Source organism: Nycticebus coucang, chromosome 2, assembly GCF_027406575.1.
Source record: "Nycticebus coucang isolate mNycCou1 chromosome 2, mNycCou1.pri, whole genome shotgun sequence".
NCBI classification, from domain to species: domain Eukaryota; kingdom Metazoa; phylum Chordata; class Mammalia; order Primates; family Lorisidae; genus Nycticebus; species Nycticebus coucang.
Window position 1 is genome coordinate 89,288,237 of NC_069781.1, and position 27,564 is coordinate 89,315,800.

Here is a 27,564-nt window from a genome sequence, read left to right on the forward strand (position 1 = left end):
GTGTATTCTCTCTAAATCATTTTCCAAATTTCTTGTAATACTTGGAAATGCTAAATAGCTGTTATCCTGCAGTGTTTAGAGAATAGTAAGAAAAAAGTGTATACATGTTCAGCAGAGATGCAATTTTTTTCTGAATATTTTCAATCAGTGGTTGGTTGAATTCATGAATTTGGAACCCACAGAGATGGAGGGCCAAGTATGTAATGGGGTGGAGGGTATCTAGTCTTATAAAATGTTATCATATGTAGGGATTCATGTCACACCACAATGAGGACCCAGAACCGTTCTATCACCACAAAGAAACTGCCTGTTACCCCTGCCAGTCCCAACCCCGGCAGCCACTCCTATGTTCTCCTTCAGTGTAATTTTGCCATATCGAAAACCTTTTATTCCATTCACATTCTGTTCTCTCAAAGTACAAAAAGTAATTTGGAATGTTGAGAATGACATCATTTGATAGAATTGATGACAACAGGGTGAAAATGACCGTTCTGAGTGGTACCTCCCTGATGTCATGGAGCACCATGCTCCCCTTTGCCCTGGAGAGGATGGAGCAGGGACATGGTTTCAAAACACACGACTTCAAGGTGTACACAAGGCACATACAACAGAGTACCTAACTTGTGAACAAGATTAAAGAAAAGGTGGAAACGTTAAGAGAATTGGAAAAAGTTAGATCTTCAATTCTTATGCCCACGAACAAGAGACAGTGAGTTTTGAGGTAATGGATATTTCCTGGCTAGCTGCCTGGATTTCCGATGCTGAGACAATAGCTTTAGCATCATTTAAGCACTGTCCTTACCAGTAGTATGTCTATTCAAATGATACCCTTAAATTTGAAACTGAGTGTTTAAAAGAAATATTATGTTAAGTCTGTGAGAGTCACAGAATCATAAAATGGTAGTCTGATTTTGACCCAGAAAATTACTGCCTCTTTGATGGTATCAATTTTTTAAAACAAAAGAGTAGCAGCCCAGAAATTCCTACTGCAAATCAACTATGCTATATTCTAGAGGCCTTATCTTGAATACATCTATTTCTTTAGCTGGAAATTAGCTCTCTACTGATTAGTAGGAGCCAGTCTGGTATCTTTAATTAGTATAGAACTGGCCTGAGGACAAAGAAGGGGAGGCTGGTGGAATACTGGTGTGAAAGGCAGGAAGGAAATGCAAAACTGGCCTGTACCCAAAACTTTAGTAAATATCTTGGCATGGCCTTGAAGTCCTCTGATAGAGTTATGCACTCAGGATCTTGGAATTGATCTGTATTTCAGTCTACAGATGAAGTTAGCTCATATATACAAAATCAACTGGCTACTCCGTGTAGATGGAGTTTTCTACCTTATCAGGTCCTTGATTTAAAAAACCTGAACATGGGGCGGCGCCTGTGGCTCAGTGAGTAGGGCGCCGGCCCCATATGCCGAGGGTGGCGGGTTCAAACCCAGCCCCGGCCAAACTGCAACAAAAAATAGCCGGGCGTTGTGGCGGGCGCCTGTAGTCCCAGCTGCTTGGGAGGCTGAGGCAAGAGAATCGCGTAAGCCCAAGAGTTAGAGGTTGCTGTGAGCCGTGTGACGCCACGGCACTTTACCTGAGGGCGGTACAGTGAGACTCTGTCTCTACAAAAAAAAAAAAAAAAAAAAAAAAAAAACCTGAACATGTATTTTGAAATCCACAGATCACTATTTATTCAACTATTGTATATAAGAACTTATGAGTATTTCATAGAAATCAAAGAACTTTAAGTTTACACCGGCATGTTTGCTCAGAAATATGTTGCCCAACAAACCATTTCTGCCATACACATTAGTCAGAACAGGAGGTTGCTAACTCTTTTATATAAGGTGCTATGGTGTCCTATGGTAGAGGAAAATTGTGGCTTTCTGTTTCCTGAAGATGAACCAAACAGAGTTCTTGTTGCCATTTCATTTTAAAACACAGATGTGTAGTTTGCACAGGAGAATTTAAAGAACCAGCGCATGAAGGGGGAAATTACCTGTCACACTGCTCAGCAGGAAGTTGGATAGTGTATCTCCAATTTAGAAGGAAGAACTAAGCTCCCTGGAAAACATGCTCAGGTAAGAGGGAATCAGGGTGCACACCAGCAACTAAAAAACCACTTACAAGGGCTTAGAGTCTACCAGAAAAAAACCTGTCAGTGGTATCTGTCCATAAATCCAGGAAGATATTAGCTGAATATCTAAAACATCCATAATTGCAAGAATACCTTTTCCTCCTCATCTTTCTTTTTCTCCTTTTCAATGGCAATATAGTTCATAGAGAATGCAAAAATCCCATCCTAACAGCTAACTAATGCTGAGCACTTGGTGCCTGCCAGGCTCTGTCCGTTCACTGCCAGGTATCAACATGTGTCATGGCAAACACTCTACTAGAGCTTTTACTTGACATTCTCTTTGCTTTGCCTCAGTTGGGTGGTAGAGAGAAAGGCTCACCTCACTTAGGATAGTAAAACAGTTAATTAATCTAGTTTAACAAAAGAAAAAGGTTGAAAGGACCTCCATCTAGCTCTGCTAGTTGCAACATACATCAACTAGAACCAAAACAAACCCCCAAACCCCAAAACAAGGCAAACAAAAACAAAACCACCCCTACAATAACCCCCCTAACCAAACAAAAGACCATTTTCTCCTAGAGGGAAGTCTGTATGCCTTAGAAGCTGCCTAGGACTGAAGATGCATCACAGACAATTTGTGAAGCAAGAAAAACGTGTAGACAACTAAGCATTTCATTTTTCACTGCAAAGAAGGAGCCAGTGTGAAGAGCTTCTACCTTACACCCCCGAAGCACCCCCTCCTACTGTCAATCTTCTCCTTATTTCGGGCTCACTGGACTCAGAGGAAGGGATTCACAGCACTATTTGCATTTCAGGTTTGCTAAGGGAAAAAAAGTCACTCTATTCCCTTAGAAATGGAGGTATAGCATGATAAAACTAGAGCATCATTTGCTGGTCATTCTCACATTTTGAGAAAAAAATAATAGAATCTTTGATCTGAATTCTACTTTCCATTGAAGCACTTCATATTCCAAAGAACAATTTTGGTGGAATATGGGGGATGGGTTCACGTTGGATTATTCCATTCATTTAACCTTTTAAAAAGAAACAGTGTGGTCTAAACAAATTTATATGGCAGAGTAAATCCAGAGAGTTAATTATAGACATAATTTGTTTTGTAGGAATGATTCTGAGTGGCTGCTGAGGTCATTCGCAAGGGTGTTGCTATGGTGACAAGCACAGGTACATTTCCAAGGCAATGTATGTGTAACAAGTGTCTGGCAGTAGCTCTCTGCTGATGTCAGGGAAAGAAAGCTCCCATGGTCTAACTAGAACTTATTAAGTATATGGGTCCTAGACAAGCCATGTTTAGGGTATATTAGAAAGCAGGAGGTTTAACTGCTTAACGTCAACTTATTCCAGTTCATCCATGGGGATTTAATGATTTTCCATTGCAATGAGACATTTGGTAATTGATAATTTGATTCAAAAAGACCCCAAAACTCAACATTCTTCCATATACTTGTCCAGGCAGCTATAGCTTTCACATTTGGTAGTCAGGGCCCAGGACACAGCAGATGCTCAACACGTGACCCAAATTAAAACTGTTTTATGGAAAAGGCTGTATTGGTCAGGGCAGGTTACAGCTTTTAGGAAAAAATATAGGTATAGGCAGGTACACTCATCTTAATGTATCTACCTCTCTGGCTATTACCGGCCTACTTTATGTAATAACTAAATTCTGTATCAATATGCCTCTGATAAATTTAAAGGCAACATGGAAAGGAAAGGCATTATTTGTTTAACTTCTTTAGTAATGTACTTTAGGCTGTTTTTTGGGTCCTGGCCACAAAATGATATAATTGTATGCCCATTTTATATTCATCAGTTTCAAGCTTTCGGGCCTTAAAATTGTAACTCAGTGATGAGGAGGTAAGATCTTATCAAGATATCTGTAACACAATCTCTTTAATGAAAGACATAGGTTTTTGATGGTTTCAATGAAAAGTGAGGGGATAAGCAGACTTGTGTAGTAATATTTCAACAATTCCTTTCCTACTATGAACAAAATGCAGAGTCATTTGGAACTCAACAACATAGTTTGACCATGACGTTATTGTAGATGCTAAGGATATGAAGATTCATTCATTGGTCATGATGCCAGCCTGGAAAGAGTTTAGCAACCTGTGGGAAGAAAATGGTTACATAAAAAAGAAAAATGGTAGAACTTATTAGGAATGGATGAATACTGCTATATTTTGGTGAGCTTTTTGAAATAGAGTCTCACTCTGTTGTCCCTGACTAGAGTACCATGGTATCACAGCTCAAAGCAACCTCGAATTGCTGGGCTCAAGTGATCCTCCAAGTAACAGACTAGTTTTTCTATTTTTAAATATAGATGGGGTCTGATTCTTACTTAGGCTGGTCTCCAACCTCTGAGCTTAAGGAATTCACCTGCCTTGGCCTCTCAGAGTGCTAGGATTACAGGCATGCGCCACCAGGCCTGGCCAACATTTCCATATTTGGGGTATAGTAATTTTCCAGGAACTTATTGGAATAGTCTCTAATCCTTGGTGATAATCCACAAAACATCCTTCTGTAGTATGAATCGATTATATGAAAGATTTAAGGAAATCATATCTATTAGATTATACCTTGCAATAGCTAAATTCTTTATACATTTAACTTCACAATAATCTCTGGTTGTAGAAAAATAAATTCAGAAATAGGATATAATCTACTACTTTAAATGATTAAAAATGTATGAAAGAAGCTCAACCGTCACTAAAGTAATATGCCCACATCAAATTAAATATGCCATTTTCTCTCTTGAATATGCTTTATAAAAAGATTCCAATTATTCCTTAATTTTGACAATTTGTCAATAATAGTTTTGATTTGACCTTGAAATTTAATTTATGCTCCAGTTTGACATGTAATGAAAACTTACATTTAGAAATATTTTTAAAATAAAAAAATATCCTTACCACCTCTGATAAGGAGGGTAATTGAAATCTAAGCCAAGAACAGAATAGAAATTAAAAATTCAAGCATTGTGGGAGGGATTTTTTTGTTTGTTTTAATGAAAGGAAGATAGAACAAAATTTAGAGAATATGATTTGACAAGTGAAATATATCCCATTATAACTAGGGTTAGACAAATTTTATAGGCTGAGCAAGGTGGCATGCGCCTGTAGTTCTAGCTATTTAGGGAGCTGAAGCAGGAGGATTGCTTGAGCCCAGGAGTTCAGTAATCACACCTGTGAGTAGCCACTGCACTGTAGCCTGGGCAACAGTGTGAGACCCTGGAAAGAAAGAAAAGAAGGGGGGGGGGGGAGGGGAGGAAGGGAAGTAAGGAAAGAAAGAAAGAGAGAGAGAAAGGAAGGGTGGGGATGGGGGCAGTTATACCAAAAGGGAACAGTATCTGCAACAGTAAGTGAAAAAAAGACTCCTCTGACATTTGGTGCAAATCCAACCAGGAGAGAGAGAGAGAGAGAGAGAGAGAGAGAGAGAGAAAGTGAGAGAAAGAAAAGAAAGAAAGAGAAGGAAAGAAAGAAAAGAGCACCTTGGGGTATTTAACATAGCATGCTATGGGGTGTGTGTTGGGCACTCTTCATCCCTACTGAATGACTGCATTTACAGTTCAAGTCAAATGACTCCTACCGAAAGACTGCATTTACAGTTCAAGTCAAATATTAAGATGAAGTTAGGAGCACAGAAAATGATTCCAGATAAGCTTCCAGATTTTTAATTATTGAAAAGAAGGTTAGAAAAACTAGGGCAATTTCATTAAAAAAAAAAAAAATTAAGAAGACCTCATTGTGAGAGGAAAGGCCTTTGGGGAGCTGAAAGCTAGATCATGCCATGAGATCGTATTTGACAGTGTCAAAGGCAGTAGAGGCTAAGGAGAAATCAGAAACAAACAGTTACCTTACAGTGGCTCTATGACCACAAAGATCTAAAGAAAAAACGTGAAAAAATTATAAAGTGACCTTAAAAAACTGGAGAAGTAATAGTTGTGCAAAACCGCTGTCCTGTGGGGACAGTCAAGTAAAAGTTTTGGTGCCATCACCCACTCTAGTCCCTCCTTCATCTTGCAGATCCTACTGCTGATAGGAGCCCCAGTGGTAATCTGGTTAGGCTGGTTAACACACAGATTGCTCAGGGCATAAATACTTCCATCTCCTAAAGAGCTCATTTTGTGGAGGGCAAATCAAGTTTCCTTTTTTCTCTTCAATACCTGGCACTCCATGCTTCGAATTCAAGGAGGCCCAACACTTACTACAGATATTTTGTTCATAAGAAGTTATTTTTTTTCCATACTAAATTTGTTTAAAACAAGGATCACTTGGTGGTAGCAGGTAGGTTATAATCCTGTTTATGAAAACTGTTCCAGGGAGGCCCAAAACTAACCCAATTTAGAAAATCAGATTTTAAAAACTAATTTAAATACCTCCCAAAAAGATTCTATCACTGCATTTGGTAAGTAGTGTCAGAATCTTAGGAATGTTATATATGGAAAGTTATTCCAAATGTCTAATGCCAGACAGGAAGGGGTCAGACAACTATGTCTCCTGTCAGACAGACACCAGAGTCAGGGACAGGACTGGGCTCACAGCAATAGATTCTCAGGGGTAGTGCTCAAACAAGTAAGTTAACCTTGTAATTAAAACCAAAACCAAAACAAGAGTAGCAGACAGAAAGAAACAGGGCAGAGAGAAAGGAGAAGGAAGAAAGAGGCCTTTTTCAATTTGCCTATTTGGATTTATTCATCTTTTTTTTTTTTTTTGTAGAGACAGAGTCTCACTTTATGGCCCTCGGTAGAGTGCCGTGGCCTCACACAGCTCACAGCAACCTCCAACTCCTGGGCTTAAGCGATTCTCTTGCCTCAGCCTCCCAAGTAGCTGGGACTACAGGCACCCGCCACAACGCCCGGCTAGATTTATTCATCTTTTATATATGATAACTTTCAAAGCTATTCACTAATGCTGATACAATTCTAAAACATCAAGAAACACTTGAAGGCTACTTTTTATTCCAGTCTACTTGTCTTGAAATGTGCTAGTAGTGCCTAATTCAGTTAATCGACACCTATTTATTTGGAATCTTACACGCTGAATTCTACTGCAGTGTGTAGGACAGAAGGGGACAGAATTCTACTGCAGCGTGTAGGAAGCTAGTATAAAATACATTAAAATATATTCCTTACCCTTAGGGACATCAGGCTACCTGGGAAGCAAAGTGAGCACCGATGAATCAATTAAGAAACAATTAAGTGCCAAATTGTGAGCTGCTAACTATGAATGTAATAAGAAGGGAGAGATGATTACAAACTGTAGTCACTAGAGAATAGCATACAAAAGAGGTAGGGGATGAGATACACTGCGTACAGAATGGGACTTGAATAGGCAGAAAAGAAGAGAGAAAAGAGATGGGAAGTTAGGAAAGTCGCAAAAGTTCCTTGTTCTTTTATTATTCATTCAACAACCTTGACAGAAAGCCTACAATGAGCTAGGTACTATGCTTAGCAGTGAGAGTGAACCACAGAGAAAAAAGGACACAAAGGAGCTTGTATTCTAGCAACGAAGCCAAATGTGCTATGACCATAGAACAATGCAGATATGACGTGGATCCTAAGTGACTGCGGTCAAGAGTTACTCATGAGCAAAAGGCCACTGATTTAAGCAGGTCTGATGTGGTTGTGTCATCTTTACTTGGATATTGGTTCTATAGGATCAGAACCTTGATTTTGACAAGGATGATCAGGTCTGAGAAGCTGTTCATACCAACTTTACTTAACATGAACTAATTATTGATCAAAATTCAATTCATGAATCAGAACATCAGAGTCAGCCGATCAGTGGCCTAAGGTGGCTGTCTTGGTATGTGGAGAGTTAAAAAGGAAACATAGTCATGTTACCTGAAGATGGCAAAGTTCCTCAGCTCACACACTCAGGATGTGGGGTGTCTTCTGGTCAGGTCCATGTTCTATCAGGGCCCTTAGGAAAGCCCATCCATCCTACCTTTGCTTCAACTGATCCTTAAGTCCTATTCCATTCTCCTTAACCCACCGCAACACAGTACTACCAGGTACTACGATGAGGCAAAAAGCCAAGATACAGGAGACATAATCCTCGCACTTGGGGGACAGATCACTGCAATGGACATTTCTGGTCACTTAGACCATCTTCTTTAATGCCAGACACTCTTTGTGTGGGTCTTAGAGGTAGTGTTGGGGAATACAACCTAGAGCTCCCTGCTGTTTGCTTCCTACCAAAAGTTTTATTGTACAAAGTAACATTTCCAGAGGACCCATGAAGGAACACTGATGAAGGAGCATCCTTCTCTCTCAGGACTCTGAAACTTATCTCAGAGTTGAGAGATGACAGTCTTAAGCTAGCTAGGTTCTATCTAACTGGTAGAAGCAGAGTTCTGCTTGCCTTTCAATATTCATTCTTCTTCTCTAAGTGGGGATCGAAATTTACCTGTGTGTCTGTAAGTGTGCAGCGTGTGTGACTTTCTCATTGGGTGCAAGGCAGGTATAGACAATACGTAAATGGATGAACATGAATGTATTCCACTAAAACTTTATTTGTAAAAACAGGCAGCAGGCCAAATTTGCCAATCCCTGTTCTACAGTACCTGCATCTTTAGCTGGTCACATCACCATCGTGAATAAAGCGGCTGGCAAGGCCAATAAAGAGGCCAAACTCCTGAAAGAGGCCAAGTGCTAAAATGTGAGCAACCAGAGAACTGACAGGATGAGCCTACCTTCCAAACCCATTTTGCCCTTCAGGCAGAGGGATGACTGGCAGACAGCCCAACCTCACCCCCTTTCCCTGCTCCTTCTCTCAGTTGAAGGTTAGAAGGTTAGTCAACACATCTAAGCCTTATATTTTCAACCCTAAAAGCATTCTGAAAAAGGAAATGATAAAGATCACATCTTAGAATCATCACAGTTCACTATGGACAACACGATTTTTCTTTGTTTTGGGGGATTTTTTTGGTTTGTTTACTCCTGCAAAAGGTTATTAGGAGATGTGGCTGAATAGATAACAAAACAAGTAAATATGAACAGAATGAGACCCCATGTTGTTATTGTCATTCTTAAAGAAGGAGGAAACAAGATCAATGCCTTCTTCTGAGATAAAGATAGCATTTTTAGTAATTTAAACAAGTCAAGAATAATTTTCCTGTTCATTCCGTTTCCAGGTAAATTTGGGGGATTCCGGCTTCCACTTGACTTCACAGGATAATGATTTTTCAGATAAAGGTAGTCTTCTGTAGTAGAATCAAAGGGCTTCAGAATTTAGGAGGAGAATTTAAAGATTACATATCACATGCCATGGCTGAGGAAAGTGAGGCTTACTTAGACAGCTGTACTATGACCTAATATTCTCATGATAGATGGTCTTATCTGTCTTCAAAAGCCTGGAGCAGGTTTAAACTTATTTTAAAATCATCAGATAAAGAGGAAGGTCGGGATGGCTACAAGAGCCAAACCAATACACAGTGAGATTAAAATGTTTGACTTATTAGCAACTTTTAGCAAGGTACTTCTTCCTCAAAGATTTGGCCCTAAATCAGGAAGATCTACTAATCTACCTCTGTGCCTTTTTTTTTTTTCTTGAGTTTCTGATTTACTTTTTGCATTTTAAATTCAACATGGTACATAATATATGGGCACAGGGTCATAATCCGATGTGGTTAAAAATTTGAGCATGAGTTTTTAAGAAACTTCTATTACTGACTTACGCCCAAAAGCCAAGTTATTAATGCACTTTGGCCTTATGGACTTTGGATCATGTGGAAATTTCAAGAAGGTGTCTGATCTACCAAACTTTCTGGAGCGGACTTCAGTAAAGTGGAATTAGAAATTATTTGGTCTCTCAGGATGAATGCGGATAGAGCAGTCTTTAGCCAAAGCCTGCAGCATGATTGAGATTTGTGTTCTCTCGCTAACATCGGGGAGCTTTTGGTACTGTACACAGTGAACTCATTTGATCTGATGTCTCAGTATATTAAAGCAGGTGGTGAGCCCTAGGGGAAAAAAGTAAACCTACAGCCATCTGTTTATTGTGCTCTTTATCTAAACATATTCAGAGCCCTCAAGCTTTTTTTATCAATAATGGAGAAGTTGATATAGGAATCTACAAAACTCTCCAAGATCTTAGAATGCTTTTTAATCTTTTATTAAATAGAGTTGGAAGAATTCACCAAATTAAAGCCAATTGGAAACTTATTCCATGCTGCTTATTCATTACCTGGTACTTACCATCTCCTTGTTTCTATCATCGCTGCCTGTCCTTTCAGCCATCTGATTGCTTATTATGATAGTTAAGTTGGCTAATCAAAGTAGAAAAAAACGACACTCGAATCATTTTATCATGTCCTTCTTATTGGTTCCAGTAATTTGGTGGAGTGTGTGGTGGGGCGGAGAGAAGGATTAAAATAAACAGCCTTTCTAAATTATCTATAACTTAGAACATCTTCTACGTTAGCAGGGATAACTGATGCTCAGCTAAACATAGCTATGTTTTCTAGTAAATTCTATGTAACTTTTCCCTCCTGACCTTATACATGTGAAACTACCTGTAGAAAACATAAAATTTGTACCTTTTATGGTGACTTATAAAACAAGTATTTGCCTATCAATTCATCTATCATCTATGTATCTATTTAACAACTATCAATCATTTATATATATCTTCCTTCCAACCATCCATCCATCCATCCTCTGTGAGGGTGTATTTTACAGTGTTCAAAAACACAGGCTCTGAAATAAACAAATGTGAGTTCAACTCCTACTTCTGTCACTTACTAATTATGTAACCATACTCAGTCTGAGACCTAGTTTCCTCCTCTGTTAGATAGGAATACTAAGAAATATCTACTACTGTGGGTGGTTTTGAAGATTGAATGAAATAATGCATGTAAATGACAAAGCACAGAATCTAACAGATACTAAAAATTCAGTGAATGGCAGCTATATTATTGTTTTTCATAATAGAGCTTTTCACATCTCAGGCGTTCAACAGAAGCAGGAAAAAAGACTTGAATGTCTTCAGCTCCGAAATGTCATAGTTCATCTATGAGATGGTATCAAAAAGAAACAGTGCTTTTACCACAGTCATTAAAATAGTGAAAATTATCCATCTATTATGTTATTTAAAACACCACTTGTGAAGGTCAAACAGACATTTGTGAGCAGTCACTGTTAGGAACTGAGGGTGGAAGAGAGATACTTTAATGAATGTGACAACAAATACGACAGATATGTATAAAGTGTTAAGGTAGATGACACAGTGACTTACTGCCATTGGTGCTGGGCAAAGTTTTCATGGAAGGTGACTTGTGAGTTGAATCTTAAAGGATGAACAGAGGATCATCAGATAGAAAAGAAGATATTTACAAGCATACTCTGTTCTCAGTATGCTTGGTAACTGGCTTGCACTGACTCTCACAACCAGCAGGGTTCTGGAGAGAACAGGGACTATGCTGTGACTTTTAAGCAGATGTGTGTGGCAGGTCCTGAGTCTCACATTCTAGAGATTAGATGTCTTTTCATCCCCTAAATCTAAACTGAAGACCTGCCACCAGAGATAGTTAGCACTCACAGAAGTTGGTCCTAAGTTTAGAAAGCATTTTGTAAGGTGGTGATATCGAATAAGAAATGAGGTTTGGAAAATCAGTGATGTATGTTTTATTTTAAAGACAGAAACAACAACATGGAAACCCCATATGAATATAAAGAGGAAAAAGACAAAATACTGAAAAACACCAGGGGAAAGTACACACAAAGTCAGGAAAAGAGGAAATACCTGTCTCCAACATAGAGAAAGGAATCACTCTGAGTTATTTTGTGAAAATGAATTCAATACTGGGAATTCGTGGTGCTCAGTACACAGGACCTGCATCTTTGCCAGTGCTGCCTCTGCAGTTCATGGAGCATCTGCTCCGACTACACCGGAGAGATGTGTGGAAGACAGTAGTAAATGAATGACTCCACGATGCCACAGGTCCCAAAAGTAAAGTGCCTACGACTAAGGTAGAGAAGAAAAAAGTGACTCTCATCCTCAGGCCTCCTGACAGTGGGAGGGAGGCGAGGCAGCCTGGCTGCTGGGCACTCATCTAGAGTACTAAACATTCCTGGAAGAGACCAGAAACTTGGGGCCAGTTAACTCTGGTCCCTACATACAACTCCTTACATACAGGCAGGAATAAAATGGTTCTATTTCCCTTAAAGTAAACAGAGTATTCTAGGGAAAAGAAGGAAATAAGCCAGCAAACAAACCTCCATAGGTTTCACTTAGCTATAGTGACCAAATGTCTCTGCTTATCCTGGAGATTCCCAGGTTGAACCTGCTGTGTCACTGAAATTATTATTAGCAAACCCTTCCTTCTCAGCACATCCTGGTTTGGATGATAAATTATACAATTACCATGTATTTAGTCCATGCAATAAATTGCAGATTTTAAACAAAAGATTGAAACATACACTTTTCCAATCAGAAACCAAATAGCACCACTAAAGAGAAAATCTGCTTTACAGAAGAATGCCGATGAAAGATCAATAAATTAAAAGTAGTAAATCATTCTTTTACAAATCTAATCCTAATGGGATTATTAAATCAGGTAAGAATTATTAATTGGAATAAACGCATTAGGTGAAGAATCTAAGGGGAACTGGACTTAGCGACAAAGGAACACGGCAAGAAGAAAAATATAACTTTATAATGGGGGGTCCCACTACCCTAATACTGTTGCATATCTTAACTTCAACAACTATGGGCAAGCCAGTATATAACATCACCTCTAACGTGTTCTAGGTATGACATTTAACTTGAATCTGACATAAAGAATTTAAATGTAATTTCTAGTTTACAGTAAATCCATGAGATATGGGAACAAGCTAAATCATAGTATAAGAAGCAATCAGGCAAATCTAGGCCAATCTCTTGAAGATGCCAGTGAAATGCAAAATGGGTCTCTGCTAGATTAGAAGAGCCTTAAGGGACATTACAAACAGATGCAATGCACAGTTCTAGAATTAACCACCTCTAAAGGACATTTTGAAAGAATTTGGGAAATCTGAGTATGAGCTACATATAAAGTGATAAAAAAGAATGGATTATTAATGTTAGGTATACTATTGTATTATTTCCTATGTAGGAAAATGTCCTATTTTTTTTTTTTTTAAAAAGGCACGTACTGAGATGGCAAAGTATATAAGGACATATTGCTATAATTCACTTTATTACTTCAGCCTAAAATATGGTTTAAAAAGAATTAGGGGTGTGTGCGGGCAGTGCTTGTGGCTCAAAGGAGTAGGGCGCTGGCTGCATATGCCAGAGGTGGCAGGTTCAAACCCAGCCCTGGCCAAAAACGGCAAAAAAAAAAAAAAAGAACTAGGGGTGTGTGTGTATACATACATAATATGCGCATACACCCACTTATTTATAATTTAGAAAATAAATTTCTCCTCATCCCCACAAGGGGAAAGCAGAAATCATTAAAGAATGATTACCCGAAGGGTCTGGATCAGCCTATGCCATTGCCCATCTTGATCTGGCTCTACCATAAGGGACGCGCCCACAAAGCAGGTATGTTTCTATGGTAGATTCAGCCTGTAATGACAGAATTCTAAGATGACGCTTTCCCCCAGGATCACAGTACTGACAGGGGCTGGAGAAACTGTCCAGACTAGAAAACAAGAAGATCTGGCAGCATCCAGCTCTTGTGCTAACTGCTGGGAATGTGGCTAGAAATCTATGGACCTAGACTAGAAGGGAATGCCATCAAAGATGTGATGAAATTTTGTCCCACAGTTGCAGATACAGGTGTCCCCAGTACAAAGAGGAATCTTTCTGAGGCTCTATCACAGGAGCAGGAGGCAAACTGTGAGGGGGAAACCTAACCTGGGCAGCCACATATTTCAACTATTAGCTACAGGTGCTCTGACTCCCAGTGGCAGGTCTCTTCATGGTGAGAAGAGTTGACAGGTAAAGAACAGAACAGATAGGGAAGAGATAAGAGTTAAAATAAAAATGAAAAGATAGGGGATAGAAGTAAAATGGTGAGAGGTGGAGAATATATTAGTAAAATGTAACTTCATAATGAAGGATCAGTTGGTAAAGGCCAGGGCAAGACATCACAGTAGCAAAGTAAGAAGTAGAAAGGATTAAAAAAGAGCCAGAGATTCCAAGATGAGGGTGCAGGGGTAACAAGCAGACAGAAGACTTGGTGAGCACAGGCAGGGGCTGCCGGCTAAGACACAGCAGCACCACGGGGAGGCAGGGGGAACCTGAAATGTCAAAGGGAGCGGGAAGTAAAAGAAAGACAGCTGATCAGCAGTGGAGGGGGCAGAACCTGGAACAGACCAGAGCTGAACGCATCTTTTCCATCTCTGTAGTCTCAGAAACTTACATGGTGGGAGCCCAGGAGGAGAAAGGAACAAAGGGAGGAAGGAGAGAGGCAGGAGAATGGGTGGAAGCAGTGAGGGAAGGCACAAAAGCCCAGAGAGCAACGAGAAGGTGTGAAAGAAGGAAGGAAGAAGAAAAGGGATGTGAAAAGCACACATTTCAGAGGCGCAGGGGGTTAAGGTTAGTTAACCCCAAGAGCACACTACATCACATTCCAGAAGCGTGCACTTCAAATTTACCATAGAAATACAGGAGATACTTTGACCAGGCAACATTTCTGTGGCTAATGTGAGTCGTATCTTATACAATGCCCCAAAGCAGGGTAAAACATGATAACTTGATCGAAAAAACAGTTGCATAGCTGTTGGATCTTTAATGCACTACTAAGTGATGCCAATCAGCCTACTGGGCTCCCTATCTTCCCCAAGGACCTGCTCTCATGCCGTGGGCCACTTTATCATAAAGTGAGGCTGCTGAATACTTTCCACCCATTCTTCTGTTGCCCAGACCCCAAACAAGAGGCAAATACTGGATTAGTATAATTAATGTAGACAGAAATCTGGCTAAATACTACAAAAACAACCTCCATTATGCAGGCGCCTGATTATCTAGATTGCTGACTACATTGATTACATTAATCCAATGATTGCCAAATCTTTACTTTCTATTGGATGAGATTTAATCTAGAGAATTAACACATCTCCCTAGGATGCAAATCTTTCCCAGGACACATGAGTTTGACTGACAGCTTACAAAGTGATTCTGGAATGCATGCAAAATTAGACTCCTGACACAATTTTCATGCAAAGGAAAACCTATCTGTTGATACATAATAGCGGCTCTCAGAAAGCAGTCAAGGTTGTGGGTCTGAAAGCTGAAGAGTAGGAAGTCTGATGTTTTAGGAAGCTATAATCAAACATTTTTGTTTACAGTTTCTAATATGTGTAGGTGTTTTCTAGCATATGAATAAGATCAGAATTTGTATCAAAAATTATTATTACAAGATTTTAAGTCACAAGGGTGCATGTGTCTGAGAATCACTAGTTTGCAATTTGAGGGAGGAGACAGGTTGGTGAAATCACATTCCCAGATTCTTCAGTTTGTTTCTCAAACAGAAAACAGCAAAGAAATAGTCTCCCTCATTCATGATACCTTGATGCATGATACCACCTGATCCATGATTCAGTCCCTTATCATCTATCTAGACTTTTGAGGTTGGCACAAGTCTGATATCTATACTTCCTTACTTTGATACTATATACACAGCATAGGCTGCAGAAATTTATGATATTGCAGAGGACATCCGCATGAAAGCACAGAGAAAGCTCCAGAGGGTTTCCTGGGTAGATACTCACTATTTGGTGGAGTCGGATAACTGATACTCTCGTCGTCTGTCATAGCATTCCTGGATTCCAGGATCATTCCATAAACTCTTTATTGCATCTACATATGGATTCTCAAAAGCAGACACCTTCTCCACATCAACTTCTCGAACTAATTGTGCATGAGCCTGTTTAAATAAAAAAAAAAAAAGGTGGTCACTTTATGGAGGCAAGACATGATTGCAAGAGGGACTTTGCCTAACAATTGCAATCAATGTAACCTGGCTTATTGTACCCTCAATGAATCCCCAACAATAAAAAAAAAAAATAAAAGGTGGCAATTTTAATACCTTTTCCATTACTTTCCAAATGCTTTGCACATTATGTTGTATACAATTCAGGCGACATCTTCCTTCATATAACAGCTTCCTAACTAGTTTATAACAAAGTAACACTTCATATTTTCTGTTTTTCTTAGAGAAAACAGTCTCAAATCTTTCCCTCTAGAGTAGCAATTTTCAACTGGTGTGCCATGGCAGAATGGTGTGCTGTGAGAGGATCTTCAATATGCTGTGAAAATTTTTAAAGATCATATTTTTAAAATAAGTTCAAAGCACAGTAAGTATATTCTTGTTTTCATTCTTTTTTTAAATCAACATAATTAAGTGTGCCACGGAAAGTTTAACTATAGGTTCAAGTGTGATGTGAAATAAAACAGGTTGAAAAATAATGCTCTGGAGTAAACGCTGAAGCTACTTAAAGTTGATTAGATAGAGGAAGGTGGCACAGTCAGCTCTCCCATCAAAACAATGAGAATGTCATGCTACACATAACATGGTTTTTAGGTAATTAGCATAATCCTAAAACAATTCTATTAAGGGAAAAAAAGCAAAATAATTATCCCTGTATGTTTATAGTTTACTACAATCAGACATATAGTATACCCAGCTCACGGGTATTATATGTCTTAGCAGAAACTCAATCAGAATCAGCCACTAATAAGCATTAGTTTCTACAGTTTACTTTTAAGATAGAGTATGAAACTACTAGCAGAATATTTAACATTGATAATTTAATTTGGACAAGTAACTCTCTACTCCCACATACATCCCCAAACTGCAAAACAGGTATTTATTTTATATCTGTCTTATCTACATTATCAGATTGAGAACTGTATTTAAGTTTTTAACAATGAAAAGATCTTTATTGTCTTCATTATACTACATTTAGCAGGAAAGAGATAAAGAGATTTAAACATTTTTTCCAACAGGATTGACATAAAAATATTTTTTAGTCAACCCTCAAATTAGCTAGAATACACCACTAACAATCCCAATAAAATGTTTCATGGAATGTAATATACACACAAATTATATATACATATAAACCTGCAAATAAACATAAATGACTATTACCTTGGAAATTGGAGACAGATGGCTGATAATTATTGTAATAGTCCCGATTTTGTGCAGAAATATGAACTTTGTAACAAGGTTAGTGAATGGCTATCATGATGACATCATGGCCAAATTATTCATTTCATAGAGTATTAAGGAGATAGAATTTTAACAAATTGAATCCATGTCAGACCCTGTCTGGCACCCACTCTTTATCTTCCTTCTCTCCTGTAAGTGGGAAGGGCCCCATGTCAACGGACTGATCTTGACCTAAGGTTACAACAAGCTCAACACACGGAGACTGAAGCAATCACCTTTCTGGTTAGTTCTGCTCTGATGGTGACAATCAGCTCTGGTGACTGCGAAGCCCTACCTCTACCCTGAACCCCGATTTTGGAAATGAATTCTGTACTGAGTCCTTGTCTAGGGAATGTGCCTTGCCATCCCACCAGAGACCTCATCTGCCTGAAATCCTCCTCCTGAACCCACAGCCCAGATAGGGCTCAACCTTTGAAACAGAACATCACTGGCTCCTCCGGGAATCCCGAACGCTACTCTAGGCTGCTCAGCAGCACCTATCACCCTAGTCAAGCTTCTGGGATTCCCTGGGGCCCTTCTGGACCTGTCTGCTCTGCCTGCCCAACTGGGCTTCCTCCTAGCAGACAGGCATCCCTTCCTCTCTCTGCCCAACCTGAGCAGGTGTCTCCTGTCCTGCTTCAATGCTTCCCTTTGGCCCTTGCTCACAGAATATGAACAAATTCTCTTACTGTGTCCTGAGATAGGACAATGATCATCCTTGATAAAATCCTAAATTCAATTCCCCTGGCCATATATATCTCTACAATCCTAAATTTGATTCCCATGCCCACATCTCTATTACAAAGTTTTCTTTCTTTCTTCTTTTTTTTTTTTTTGTAACTTCCTTAAAGAGCTTTTGTTCAGAGGCTGTATCATATGCCATCTCTTGAAGGAGTTTTCTGTCACTTTTCTCCTCTCTCTTAAAAAAAAAAAAAAAGTGTGGCTGGGCCCTGTACCTCAAGCAGCTAGGGCACCAGTTACATACACTGGAGCTGGTGGGTTCGAATCCAGCCAGGGCCCACCAAACAACAATGACAAGTACAACCAAAAAATAGCCAGGCGTTGTGGCAGGTGCCTGTAGTCCCAGCTACTTGGGAGGTCGAGGCAAGAGAATCACTTCAGCCCAAGAGTTTGAGGTTGCTGTGAGCTGTGCACCACGGCACTCTACCCAGGGTGACATAGTGAGACTCTGTCTAAAAAAAAAAAAAAACCCAAAAAAAACAAAAAAGGTGATCTTTGTGTTCTTTGAATCGTGGAAATACTACATTTTGCCTTATGTTAATAATTATGACTTACCTTATCCCTCTTCTAACTATATAATGATAGAAAGGGTTGTGGCTGACCAGCCCTAATTTCTTTTGGACCCGAGCGAGGGTCCAAAAGAAATAACTACTACTACAACAAATAACTTATTTAAATAACTACTACAACAACAAATAACTTATTTAAATAACTACTACTACAACAAATAACTACTACTACAACAAATAACTTATTTAATCTAATTGCATAGATAAGATGCCAAGACTAGTCAAAGACAGCTTCTGAAGAAACTCTCCCATCAGTTACCTACTCTCATAGGACTACACAATCCTTAAATAACAAACAACACTTACTTTGGCAATGTGCATGTATTTGTACAATATTTGTTAGTTCAGTAAAATTTCCATGAGTTAACCACCTAAGGGACTGTAACAAATGGGTCAACATAAGAAGGTGGTCAACATAAGAAACCAGGCCTATTGTCCTGATAAGTACATGTGGTGCATGTCTGGTCTATGAAAATTAGGTCAACTTAAGGAGGTGGTCAACTATGGAGGTTCCACTGTATATTCCTCCCTAATCATGGTAGTAAGTGCCAAGACATACTCAGGGCCTAGCCAAATGACAGATGCTCCACAAATATTTTTTGAAGGAAGAACAGAATTTGAACAAAGCTGGAAACCAGAATTTCTAACTTCTAGTTCCGATTTATCCATAACACTACCTTCAGGAAAACTACTTTATCTTTTTATAACTTAATTTTCCCTGCCCATAAATAAGGTAAGGCAGGTGAATCAAATCACCTACGGTCTCCTCTAGCCATAAACTGTATAACTGTAAATACATAATTAATATATCTACAATGCACAGGACATCAAGGAGTTAGGACACTGTCCCTTTAGGAGGATAGGGTATTGTTCAGAGAGACTAGATCTTAGTATTTTAAAACCACACCTGACGTTACAGGGCAAAACACGTACATGAGCAAAGCTACATGTGAATGGACCAAGTATAGCTTAGTATATGGACTGAGGTGAAATGAGGTGTCAGGGAGAAGGTAAGATTTAGTTGGTAAGTTAAGCAGAAGAGGCACTACACCAACGAGGAGGAGGATCAGCATGAACACAGCCTCTGGGTATAAAGTCAACATGGCATTGTCTTTTAACTGTGAAACAGTCTTATAAGGATGCTTCATGTTGACTCTTAATTCAAATTAACGTCTACAGTGACAGCTATAAAAACTCTCTTGTGATGAACCAGTAACTCCTAACTTCTCCATCATCTAAGAAAAAAAATTGCCCTCAAAAACAGACACCATGTTGCTTTTGTCGAGGTCAGAATTTCTAAATCACTTTTACTGCTTCCTAAGCTTCATTGTTTAATTCCAACCTTACTGTTTTGGAAAATGACATTCAGATATATATCAACCATAATTTGAATTTATATAAAAGCTTTCATCTGAGGTTCCCTTAAGTTATTTAAAAGTATGATGGCATTTTACAAAATATACACAGTTTCAAAATTGTCAATATAAATGTCCCCAATGAAAACAAAGTCCTCTCAATTTTTTTCTAAAAAATGTTCTGTATGTGGAAAGGATATTTTTCAGTCACAGTAGGAAGATAAATTAGATCCTTTTTTCTTTTTGTCCACTGTCAAATAGTAAGGAAAATTACAAGTAATTATGCTAAATGAAACCATTATTAATGAAAAAAAGATTATGATGAAAAGGACAGAAGTCACTTCCAATGTTACAATAAACAAGTCAATTACAACTGACCACCCTGTTTACTTTGAACATTGTGTGCTAAAAAGCAAAACAGGTATGAGTTAATGAATTATATAAACAAAATGTACAATAAAATTCGATTTCATTCTATGTTACCACTGAGTATACTGTGTGGAAATGTTTAATGATGAATGCTGGCATTCATAATTCTTAGCAAGCTGGTGGCAAGCATTAGAGAGAACATTGTGAGAACTAAGTAGTTACTCTCAGGAACTCTGGCAGAATTCTAGGGAAAGACCACATGGAAACTACAAGATGTGCCAATGTGGTAATGTCTTGTTTTCATGACTCCATGGTCATAAAATTCAGGTAAATCTTAGACGTGTTGATATTTCCACAGTTGCTTGTGCAAAGGGGAAGATGAACTGAGGTCCTACCACAGTGGGTCTCACCCTATCCACAGAACACCAAACTGTCAGATGAAATGAAAAAGATCTCAGTCACTTTGGAAAGATTTTCAGAATCTCATTAGCAACTGGAAATGGCTTTAGACAGGAATGTCACAGTGATTCTGTTTCCTATGCTCCTGAAGTAGAAAACCAAATGGTAACGTCCACATTTGCTGAAGCTCTCATACACAAACACGCAGCTCCTTAGGCCTGCTTGTGGGAAAGGATGCCCAAGCCAGAGGACCTCCGAATCAGAAAAAGCCCTGTCAGAGTCCCTTTCAATTCTGAACCAAGCCTAACATCCTTCTGCTTGCGGTTTTTCTTGGTGCTTATTTCCATTTTGGTATTTGACTATGAAGAAAAACTTTCAAATTTCTAAATAAACTGTAAAAAAAAAAAATCCTAACTTTTTTTACCTTTTTCTGTTTGAAAGAAGCACAGAATAAAATGAAGGCCACTGAAACAAGACAGCTTGTGTTATAATCCCATCTCCACCCAGTAGCAGTAGCTGAGTGTGTGACCTTGTGCAAACTATTTAGCATCCTGAACCTTTGCTTCCTAATTACCACTCTCTCAATCTATTAAATGGGGTTAATAATAGAACTTATTTTACAGGGCTAAATCACAGAATGCCTATAAAATACTTAAAGGCAAAGCCTGACACTTGAAGCTACTAGTTGCTCAAAAAGCAAAGAAAAAATAGGACACGAAATATAAACCATGGGACAAATACTAACTAGGTTCTGTAACCTTGGCCAAGTTACTCAAGACTTAATTTGCTCAAACGTGAAATAACATTCTGGAGGCCCTTACTGGATGAATATTGGATCTCTGAGTTCCTTAAATATGCAAACACCTCTTAGCATAAAATTTCCAGCAAAAAACTTTGATACAAACTAGATTCACCAGCCTGCTTTTGCCTTTTCTGACCTTCCTTCAGGTGCATTATACTCAGGGCAAAAGTTGTTGCTGTATCTTTTTTTTGGAGCATTACTGCATAAATGACAAAGAACAGCCAAGTCACACTGAGCTGCTGCTGGCTGGGTTCATGTTGTGAGTGACTCATTCCCACAGAACAACCTCTCCACACTTATGATTCAACTCGTGGCTCAGCAAAACTACAAATTACTATATGACACTGCCTTCTGAAGTCCTTCATGAAGATTACAGCTCTCATGTGTAGAATTCTACAGTGGTAAGGACCTATAGATTTTTCTTTGCTAAGCTCCAACATCCCTCTTAACCTTGGGTAACAGATGGAGACCACTGAATCTCTCACTGAATAATTCTGGGAACTATAATAGTGAAGAAGAAGACTTGCACAATAACCTGAGACCAAACCAGGTTTCAATCATAACTCATGTCTTGGAGTAGGTCATTCAAACTTCTGAACTTCAGCTTTGCCACCCATGAGATGGGGATAACCATTCATTATAGGGTTGTTAGGAAAATTAAGAGATCTTAGTAAAATGCCTAGTACAAGTATTACTGTGAAATCTTGTGGGCTTGCTAAGTCACACTAGCTAGAGTGCACTGGCATCATCGTAGCTCACTACAACCTCAAAATCATGGGCTCAAGTGATCCTCCTGCTTCAGCCTCCTGAGTAGTTAGGATTACAGGTACATGTCACCACAGCTAGCTAATCTTTCTATTTATAGTAGAGAATAGGGCTTGTTCTTGCTCAGGCTGGTCTTGAACTCCTGGGCTCAAGGGATCTTCCCTTCTCAGCTTCCCAAAGTGCAAGGATTGTACCCATCCTACTTCGACAAATTGTTATCTCCCATGAGTTAGGCAATAAACGAGACACTGATAAAGTATAGAATTAATGTTAAATAAAATGTTCCAGATAACAAAATATTAGTTAAGAAAGTTTATTAAACTGCCACATATTCTTTTACTAAGACTTTACCAAATGATTTATTAACCCATTGTAAATTTGATTTTTTTTTTTTTTTGATCTCCCTTATGGTATTCACCAGGGCAATCAATGACTATAAGGCATATTGCCTTTCCCAAAAAATATTTGCTGGAAATACATTTCTCCTTTTTGTTTGGCTTCGCTACAGGGTATATTTGCTTGTTCTAACATCAAATGGATTCCTTCTTGGGTGGAGGAAATACTCCTTTATTGTTTAAAATATTTTTATTCTTTTCAAGTAATTCAATCTTTCACGGACTGACCACTATAATTTTCTGTATAAATATTCTTTTATTTAGTTCTCTGCTTGTCATTTTTCTTTTTCTTGTTTTTCTGTCATGTCATAATTATCAGTATCAAGGACACTGTAAGTCAAATTCTAATCCAGCCTAGAGTAACATGTTCTGAAGAGTGAGTTGATTGATGTAATTGCATGATTCCATTACAAAGAATCTTGCCTTCAGGTCTGTAAAATCTTAAGGTACAATATAATAATAAAATTTTGTATCCTTTGAAGGGTTACTTATCACCTTCATGATTCTGATAATATCATAGTATAGGTGTATGTATATATTATACACATCTATTACATGAATACTGCCCCCCCAAAAAAAGTTAATTTTCAGAGTTTATACAAAGAAAAAATTAAATGGACAGATACTTTTAAAAACAAACATGTTCATTAAAAATCAAAATGATCATCTTTATGGCTACTTTCAAGGAACATTTGAGGAACATTAGTTAATTGAAATTTTAATAATTATTTAACAAATAGATTCTAAAGTCAAAATAAGATAAATGTGAAGAACATTTATAAAAAGTCAAACATCTGTGTTGTAGAACTCAGAAGTTTTGATAGGTGATGGTGCTAGGAATTCATAAGCTTAGAGTTAGAGATATTGTTACATTTTCCAAATTCATTTGACCATAGATTTTTTTTTTCCTTCCAGATCTGTTGATGAGACTGGTGTTCTAATGGATCATGCTTTGAAAACACTGACTAGAGACTGAGACCCCCAGCAACAAAACTGGGGGTTGCTTTTACATAACAATACAACTCATTGATTGATTCTCACCCACTCTGGCATGAAAGGTAAATGCCTGCTTTATGGATTTACATCATCTTCATTTATGAGATCACATACTGTATGTGGTTCATTTCCTGATATTACATCCCAGACAAACCTAATCATTTTAGTCCTCTGTGATGTCTGCGTTCCTACAATCTTATTAACCAGAGGAGTATATATTGCTGCTGGTTTGGAATTTTATTTTGTTTGACAACAGAAAAAATAGATGAAGCAGATTCTCCTGTTCAGCTTGGTAGCCTGAAAAAGAACACACTTTCTAACAACTAACAAAGGGAGGCCCAAATGCTTCTGAGAATTCCAGAGTCCCGTACAGGGAATAGCACCTTTCTGGAATATCCCACGTGAAATCTGACCTCTGCAGTTTCAAACATTTGAGAAACTGTGTTTGGAAAAATTGAAAGTGAAAGGCTTGAGAATCTTGAGAAGAAAAAAGGAGCCTCTAGGATACGTTGTTTAAGGGACCTTTAAACTCAGAGAGTGAGAAACTGTTCCGTTAATAAAAATATAAAAAGAAACAACAGCAGTGGAACCCCTTTGTTCTAAGAAAAAGAGTAATGAAACATACAGAATCCGAGTAGGAAAAAGAGAAGAAAAGAAGGGGACACACATCTTATGAAGCATGTATTTTGTGTAAATATCTTTAGTAAGTTATAATGTGTAATTTGTTGCTTTATTTTTTTTTGTCACTTTAAATTAGAGTTCATGTTTTAGGAATTTTATATATAAGAAACAATTGTGAAAAGTTAATTGGATGACTGTTGAGAAAATGGTTAAGTATAAAAAAGGCTACTAAAATAGTTAATGTTATATATCTTTAAAATATTTATTTATTTATTTAAAAAAAATTTTTTTTTTTTTTTAAGAGACAAGAGTCTCACTTTATAGCCCTCGGTAGAGTGCCATGGCATCTCGGCTCACAGCAACCTCCAGCTCTTGGGCTTAGGCAATTTTCTTGCCTCAGCCTCCCGAGCAGCTGGGACTATAGGTGCCCGCCACAACCACTCGGCTATTTTTTGTTGTTGTTGTTGCAGTTTGGCCAGGGCTGGGTTCAAACCCGCCACCCTTGGGTATACAGGGCCCATGCCCTACTAACTGAGCCACAGGCGCCGCCCCCAGATATTTATTTATTGATCAGCAAATCAGTTTTGTTACATTGGTCTTACGCAAAGAGATGTATATATTTTTAAAAATATTTTCAAATATAAAGTTCTTCCTAAAAATTAAAACATTTATATATCAATTTAGATAGACTGAAGTAAAGAAAAGGAGCAAAAATACTTTACTTGGTACCTTCGTGTACTTTATTCAGGTTCTAGTTTTTTGCAATATAGACATATTATATACTTTAACTATTTAATACAATTGCCTGAAATATTCTTAAAAACTGTATTAATAATTTTAGGCTAATAAATTTGAAACTGTTAGCATTTTCAGTTGGGCACTTTTTGTAGATCTTAATATATTTAATTCAGAAATACTCTCTAGGGCAGCGCCTGTGGCTCAGTGAGTAGAGTGCCGGCCCCATATGCCGAGGGTGGCGGGTTCAAACCCAGCCCCGGCCAAACTGCAACAAAAAAATAGCCGGGCGTTGTGGCGGGCGCCTGTAGTCCCAGCTGCTCGGGAGGCTGAGGCAAGAGAATCGCGTAAGCCCAAGAGTTAGAGGTTGCTGTGAGCTGTGTGATGCCACAGCACTCTACGCAAGGGCGGTGCAGTGAGAGACTCTGTCTCTACAAAAAAAAAAAAAGAAGAAGAAGAAAGAAATACTCTCTCTCTGGAGCCTCAGGTACTTGGGAAGCTCAGACCCCATTTCCACAAAATATAGAAAAACTGATAGGGTAGGATGGCACATGCCTGTAGTTCAAGTTACTTGGGAGGCTGAGGCAGGAGGATCACCATGCCCAGGAGTTTGAGTCTGTAGTAAGCTAACAGCATGTCACTGCACTCTAGCCTGAGTAACAGTGAGATGCTGTCTCTTTAAAAAAAAAAAAAAAAAAAAAAAAAATTTTTTTTTTAAGTTTTAAATTTTGTGTTAAACATGCATTTTTCGGCTTTTCTTTAAAAGCTTGTTAGAGTTGGGAAAAATTGCTGCAAAATAAAAGCATCAAACAATAAAACAAATAAATTTACACTAAACAATAAATGTTAAAATTACTGAAGCAAATATGCCCACATGCTGTCATGTTAAGAGAGCGCCTGAGCCTTGACTTTCCACAAACGTTTCATGTACACATTTCAGTTAGACTCTGCTAACTGACAGTCTGGTCTTAGTGGACCTGGTGGCCTACAGGCTAGACCCACACCCACATTACGACCTGCTGATACAAGTAGACAATAAAGGCAGCAGCACCAAATGCTCCTCTACCACCTGTGTGAAGCAGGAGGTTGGCTGTCCCCAGCCACTCTTATCCAAAGGTACTCCACTTTAGCAGGAATGACTACGTGCTGTCTTTGAAAAGAAGGGTGCAGTCACACATCTGGGAGGGATATGGAAAAGAGCTAGAACATGTTTTGATTTAACCAAGTGAGAAATCTGTTTGATTGTATAGGCACAATCTGGAAATACAAAGTGAAGTTCTATCAAATATATCCTGGCTTATTTTAATGAAGCTATTAATAAGAATGCTTCATTAAAAACTGAAAAACTGGGACAAATGCTAAACTGGTGGGGTGCTGGGACAACAGGTGCACACGGCAAGTATCTTGCAAACTGGGACTTATGATCAATCTGTGCCTGGGAAGACTTGGGCTGGGGGAATGAAGAAGTCTTTAGAAGTGAGGTGATGGTTTACATAACCACTTGGTATAGCACAATTTTTTAAAGGGGTCAATATCTAAAACTGAGAGCTTTTGAAAAACAACACAAACGAAAAAAGAATAATAATAGTAAGAAGAAGAAGAAAAAATCCTAATAGATGTCTTACTTCTCTTAATAAACCAGAAGACTCAACAACACTGCATCTGAATTGCAAGAAGACAAGAAGCTGTGGTAGGCTACTAACTGCTCCTCGCTATTGACAAAAATAATGAGAAACTTCATGTTTTTTATGACAGTGAAAATATTCTACATCCTAAATGCAAAAACTATGCTGTGTCAACAAATATAACCTGAGCAGCTTTTAATTACCTGTCTGGCCCTGAAATATTTTTAGTTTGCACCCCATCCCCATGCCCAACTCCCTGGTATTCTCTGTATTAGGGAGCCTTAGATACACTCCCTAAGAACTAAAATTATGTTGACTCTGACTACCACTGGTGGGCAAGTTTTCAACTTCTTGGCTAGGATCTCCTGATGTTTTCCCTTTACTTTTAACTTATCCCCTAGACATTTGTGGTAAGAGTTCCAATACACCCCAGTATTATCAAGAGAACAGAGGGATGCATTAGATACCAAACATCATCACATGGTTTGGGTTGTTTGAGGTGGTCATACAGAGAGTAGACAAGGGCCTGTGGCTTTAGAGTCTCATCACACTACCATTTATTTGCTTTGGGAGTAATTTCCCAAGCTTCAACTTCCTTATCCCTCAGGTGATGTACTGTTGTAAAACTAAATGTAATACTATACATAAAACAGCACAGTAATGAGCACACACCAAGGCTCAATAAATAGAAGCAATCCTTAGTACTTCAGGTATAATCCAAGGGATGATGGTCACCTAACCCGTTCTTGCACATCCCCTTTTGGGGATCTGTTCCACAAATCATGAAATAATTTCTATGGTTGTTAACAACATGCTGTACCACTATCTGTTTTACATCGTAAGGAAATGCTATTTTAAATTCTCAAGTATGGTCTATGTAATTATAGTGACCACTGGTTACTATATTTTTACAGTTCTGTTTTTCAACTAGAAGCATGTTGACTTTAAGTGACATATAAAAGA

General features: G+C 38.5%; 1 protein-coding gene across 1 annotated transcript in view; it reads right to left on the reverse strand.

Annotated features, from left to right (window-relative positions):
- GNAQ (G protein subunit alpha q) overlaps positions 1-27,564 on the reverse strand; it is a 328,961-nt gene that overhangs the window by 84,818 nt on the left and 216,579 nt on the right. The window contains exon 3 of the mRNA XM_053575717.1: positions 15,788-15,942. Coding sequence (XP_053431692.1) covers positions 15,788-15,942 — 155 coding nt within the window. The remainder of the gene's footprint in view (positions 1-15,787; positions 15,943-27,564) is intronic.